This window comes from Danio rerio, chromosome 21, assembly GCF_052040795.2.
Source record: "Danio rerio strain M-AB ecotype USA chromosome 21, GRCz13ab, whole genome shotgun sequence".
NCBI lineage: Eukaryota > Metazoa > Chordata > Actinopteri > Cypriniformes > Danionidae > Danio > Danio rerio.
Window position 1 is genome coordinate 22,714,133 of NC_141041.1, and position 6,021 is coordinate 22,720,153.

At 38.5% G+C, this 6,021-nt stretch overlaps 1 protein-coding gene across 1 annotated transcript; it reads right to left on the bottom strand.

Moving 5' to 3' along the window:
* Positions 1–557: 557 nt before the first annotated feature.
* ppm1nb (protein phosphatase, Mg2+/Mn2+ dependent, 1Nb (putative)) lies at positions 558–5,282 on the bottom strand. Its single transcript, NM_001103117.1, is given in 6 exon segments — positions 558–680; positions 784–847; positions 2,356–2,470; positions 2,599–2,716; positions 3,574–4,145; positions 4,581–5,282. Coding segments are annotated over 6 exon segments (1,308 nt in total). The 5' UTR covers positions 4,993–5,282; the 3' UTR covers positions 558–653.
* Positions 5,283–6,021: the final 739 nt, after the last annotated feature.

Below are 6,021 nucleotides of genomic sequence, written 5' to 3' on the forward strand. Positions count from 1 at the left end.
GGAATTTGCTTCTTAGTGATTTAGAAAATTTCAAGTTTGAATTCTTAAAGCAATAGTTCACACAAATATTATTTTTTATTTAAATATACATATTTTATGTAGTTTTATTTATTCAAGATAAACTTTATATATTATTATTAATGTGAATATAAATATTTTATTGACTATTTTGACCACATGCTGTAAGTCATTTTTAGGTGAACTATTCCTTTAATAATGCATCAGTGATTTGCTTGTTGCTTATGTCCAGATAAATCAATATTTTATGGCATCACTTTAAAAAATGACCTGTCATATGCAAAGGCTGAAGATAATCTCAAAGGTTTGTCATCACTGCTTGAACATTTTACCTGAGTATTTTCGATTGTAAGACTCATTGTATACATTTGGTAAGGAAAATACTGAACGTATTACAATCTAAAGAATCAAAGTTATATACAGTCGATATTGTCCTGCAATGTGGCACAGCATTGCTTTTTGCAAGTTTCGGATCATTCAGGAAACATACAAAAAGACTGAAGTAAAATGCTTGATTGTTGCTGTCCATAAAGAAGATCTTTTTTTTTTTTCATGTATAAGTTTAAAGACAGAAAACTGATCACCTTCAGTTCCTCAATCTATCACATCCAGTAAATGCTTAAATAAGATGGACTCTAATTGGCATCAGTGGGACTGAGTTCCTGAAAAGATACAAGGCAAGAATTTATAAAAAAAAATGCTTAAATTTTTGTATACAGTAATGACAAAAACATTACTCATTATTATCACTACAAGGAAGCTTACCTGGGCTAATCTAGATCTTCGAGCATCTTTTTGTTGATAGTAAGCAGAAATTATACAGTTCCGCCTGCGAATTCAGAAAATTGTAAAGTTCAGGCATGTGTTCAGTTGTCTTACATATGATTTGAGCTCTGCTTGTGGATCTGAATGGTGCTCCAGTAAAGGTGTCTGGACCTTGAATCTGAGAGCAGCTGCTTTGTACACAGGGTTCCTGGACATCATTCAGCACCTCCAGGGTGGATATGTCATCCTAGCAGTTTTAATCTAATCTAATGATTGTCTAATCTGTTGCTACATGAAAGACAAGTTTAATGATCCAATAAAGCCCTTTTACACTTCCAAAACTAGAAGAAGAATACTCAAAATTCATAACTGAAACAAATATTCTAAGACTCTGTGAATGTCTGGGTATTTAAATAAATGTCCAAAGGTTTCTATTGATAGAAATGTTATTTTAAAATATTTGTAGAAAATGGTATAAAATTGTTTCCCAATTCAGTGGATCTTGAACTTGCTGATAAATTATGAAATTATTATTTACACGAAAAAAAGATGAAAGCATTCTAATAGTTGCTTCTTATATCGCAAGTATTAATTTAATATTTAAAATAATAATAATAATAATAATAATAATAATAATAATAATAATAATAATAATAATAATAATAATAATTATTATTATTATTATTATTATCATTATAATTTATTTCTAAATTGTTAAGGATAACAATAATAATTATTATTATAATTAGTATTAATGTAGTTTATTTTCTACTGTTTCATTGCTTTTATTATTATTACTATTTCATTAATATCAATCAAAATAGGAATAAATAAATAAGTAATATAATAATTGCTTCTTAGCCATTATTTCGATTATTTTGTGCACTTATATAGACAACAAAATACAACAAAATGTGTTTTTAACTACAATTGTACAAAACTTTGAGAAGATTTTAATACTAGGTGAATTTTAATTGGCATATCTGCTGTCCTAAAGAGCCTATGGTGAAGGAATCATACAAATCATTCATTTCTTTAATCTAACTCAATCTGTCTCAAAGCCTACTCATAAATTTGGACACACTTAGATTTGATCTTTCCATCTCAAATATAGACATTGAAGATGGTTATATGTCTGATCATCACAATTCAGTTGTTTTTAATATTTCAATTCCCAGCCCCCTTTTAAATAACAAACCATCAGTCTGCTGTGTTTGCTGCCTGAATCCTTTAACAGCCAGTGATTTTATTAAGGCTTACTCACTGTTTCCGTTTTTGTCATTTGGTTTGGAAATAAATGAGTCAATGTCAATATTTAATTCCACCTATAATGATATCATGGAGTTGTAAATAATATTAAAAAACTATAATAATAATTAAATTTATTAATAAGTTAGAAAAATAAAATAATGCTATTTAAAAGCCGTTCAGATCAACTGGAAGTGTGACATCTATTTCATGCAACAGATTTACTAATGATTTCAGCGTGAATCAAGTTTTCACACTTATCTAACATCGTTGCTGTCTGCTATTTTGAGCAGAAGTAAAGCATGATATAAAACATGTACTCACTTGCTTTGAAGGCCGCCTCCTGGTGGAAGTCCAGGAATCACCGTTGAGGCCAGCACTGTCAAAACTGACAGCAAATCAGGCTCATCACCTCTCATGCTCAGCTCTTCAAATATCTCTGCCAAGGAGACATGCATGACAATGATTTAACTCCTCATGCTGACATGCACAGACCATTACCATTACTATTTGTGATGCAAGTCAGAATCAATAACAAAAGAAACCAGATTTATTCGGATGGTTTACCAGCTACTTTAGACTCCAAAAAGTCCTCAAGCTCAGCCTCATGGTGCAGTGCTTCAGGTGACAGCTGGGGGGCGCCAGGGAAACACACTAGAATGATGCTGATGTTATCAAGGCTCCCCTGTTAGCAAAGACACGAAGACACATACAGTAAAAAAAAAAAACAAATAATATGATTTCATCGCTAATTTGAGCAGCTGCTTTCGCGTGTCATTAGCCTTGAGGCTTTTGTTTTAAAGACAGCCACCTCACGTTGATGATTAAGTGGATTGGAGTTGGTGTCACTAATGCAAACCTTATCCTTCATTTCTTAGGGATGTTGTAGGTTGTCTCTCCCTACACCGTACAATGCGTGGCAGAATGCTGTAATCTCCTCACACCATGGCTAAAAGTAGTTTATCCCATACAGCTTAGCGCTGAATACAGCTTCACTTTGTGCTTTGCGATGGTGGTCGAATGTGCAGCACTGACAAAGCAAAGATCTGGCTTACTGCGCAGAGAAAGATGTTGACATTTTCAGGTCAGCACGCATCCTTTTCTGCAGCCTAAAGGCCATTCTGTGTTTCTCTTACGTAATGCAACAGCCTGGCTTAAGTCAGCTTGCAGTGTCATAGCCAACAGACTCTAGATTTCGCATTAGAAAATGTAGCTGACCGCTCCAACGCTAAAATACTTAATGACTTTATTTTTTTATATATATTTTTTAGACCATCTAAAGCACATTTTAAAGCTGCTTGATTTAAGTGTCTTGCTTTTGAAGAACAGTTTGGATCTGGCCATCAAACATAAGCACTGTATATAAAGTTTTGGTGGTAAATCCAATGTGACAAAATGTGAACCTGGCATTTTCTGGTACTAAAGGTTTTACCCAGTGAAAGAGCTGTCACCAGAACCAGAAGTTGCTCTGGGAAAATAGACCAAATTGGGCATGAATTGGTTTGAACCAAATACTACATGAAATCTTTTGTTCATACTAACCTTATAGAGGCAAAGGTCGATGACTTGGGAGCAGACCTCCCTCAGGTCGGTGCAGATACGCAGTCGGCTATGTACGAAGGCACAGAGCTCTTCATTACTGACAGTGTCCCACACACCATCGCAGGCCAGAACCAGAAACTCATCTGCTGGCGAGCGCTCCACCACAGACACTTCTGGTTCTGGTGATACCATCTGTTCTGTGACCGACCGCCACTCGACTGTCTTGTAGCTGAAGTCCCCCAATGCTCGGGAGACTGCCAGAGAGCCATTCACTCGCTGCAAAGTGACCGATCCTCCAGCACTCTCTATCCTCTCCTTCTCACCTGGGCTGAAAGGTTTGTGGTCCTCTGTCGAAAATGCCACTCGCCCAGCACGGCACAGAACAGCCCGAGAGTCCCCGCAATTCACGAAGTAGATGTGGTGCGGAGTGATAGCAGTGGAAACGACAGTGGTCCCACCCCGCTCCCAACCCTCACGGCAGGCCATGGCATGAAGGTGCTTGTCCATAAGAAAGAAGCCCTCCTTGAAGCCCTCAGTGACCCTTTCCACATCTTCATCTGCTCGGATCTTGCCTGAGAAGAAACCGCTCATGTAACAAATGAACCAACCCAAGCTAGTCTGCTATTGCTAGTGCAGGATCTATCAGTGATCTTCAAACAGATCACATTTGCTTATTCACAAATGAATATAAAGGCTTTATTAGTGAAGATTGCAAGGACAAAGCGTTATGTGAAGATAATTGCGTTTCCTACATAGGGAACATGTTGTACACCTCAATTAACTTGTCAGAACGCAGCCTAATGAAGTTTTAATGTTGCAGTGGCTTTGGTTGTACAGCAGGTCTACAAATTAATCCAGTCTCAAGGGATTGTCTCAGGTGTAATCTAAAGAGATCAACAATGAACACGTGATGTGATGATCCGATCTACAGTAACATTATGTACTTTATGTATCTACAGCACAATAAACAAAAACGCCAACTGATTTTAGGACAGCTTGATGCTCACCTGTACCTAAGATGTGATCAAGTAGATTTCGGGAGCAGTTCTGGGCCACAGCACTTCCTGCATGTCCATCGAAAACAGCGAAGAACGCCCAGTGGGACAGTTCCCCTCCTAGCTGAGGGAAGCAATTATGGAAATCCTCCATGTGGGCCCTCCAGCCCTGCATACTAGCCAGGGCATAGGTAAGTCCCCAGGAGGCACAACCCTCTTGCATGTGCTTGTCCAGAACTGGCCGGTCCAAATAGGGGCTAGGGATCACCCCTTCCTCTTCTGCCCCCTCTTCGCTTTCGGACAGCTCCCCTGCGCCTCCTCCTCGTCCCCCTTTAAAAAAGGAGGTGACCCTTTTCTCTGTCTCCTTTACCAGCTGCCTTACAAAAGCAGGCATTTCAACGCTTCCTTTCCTAGATGTCCTCATGATGTCTTTTTTGCACTCGTTTGAATCCGTTCACGACCTCCACCCTGTGCTGTAGCTCGCTGGCTTTGGTTTGGCTGTGTGCAGCCTTGCTGTTCAGGGCCTTCACAGCATTATCTCCCGGGAGACTGATTCTGCACCTTCAAGCATCATCGAGTGATCCAATATAGAATGGTTGGATATCCCTTCTCTCAGTCTACCCATTGCTACAGATCTCACTGAGATTTAATCTACCTGTTGTCACGGTTGCTCCGTCCAATTTGATCCACTTTTATTGCCTTCCTCTCCTATATGTCAGTGATATTCCCTCTCTCTAAGCTTTCTCTCTGTCTGAGCCCGTTATTTTCCTGTCATCCCTCCGATTGGCTGAGCTATTTCTGTGCACCAATGATCTCGCAGGCCCTCCCTCTTGTTGTACACACCAACATGCAATCCTTTCGCAGAGTGGCTCTCTCTTTTTCACATGTTCAGTGCCTCTCCCTCTCTCCCTCCCTCAGCTTCTCCTCCTGAACTCCCTCTGTTAATCATCTGTGCTGAGCATTTGATAATTTTGGATTACCTAACATGCACAGATTAATGTGCATAACAGATTTTTCACAGTAGCCCAGCATGAGGGAAATAAAAAAAGAAAGAGAGACAGTGTACGTTCCATTGCTTTTTCTTAAAAACTGTTATGTGAACCAGATCCAGTGATTCACATTAAAGAACACGGTTTGCCTTGAGCAGAATTCATAAATGGCATATTCAGATACGAACTCAGGAGACTCTAACAAGGGTTGTTTCAGACAGATTAGTGGATTATGTAAATCAAAAATGCATTCATAAACATTATTACGTAACAAGATATTTTTGTCTTTGTAACTCTTCTTGTGTGTCTGCGGAATGACGCAAACACAAATGTCACATGAATAAATGTGTTTGACAGCTGAACAATGATTGCATCATTCTGATAGTACTGACTCATCTGCTGGGTCAAGCTACCTGACAATAGAGAGGCCTTTTCATTACCGAAGTTATATGTAGATAAAAACC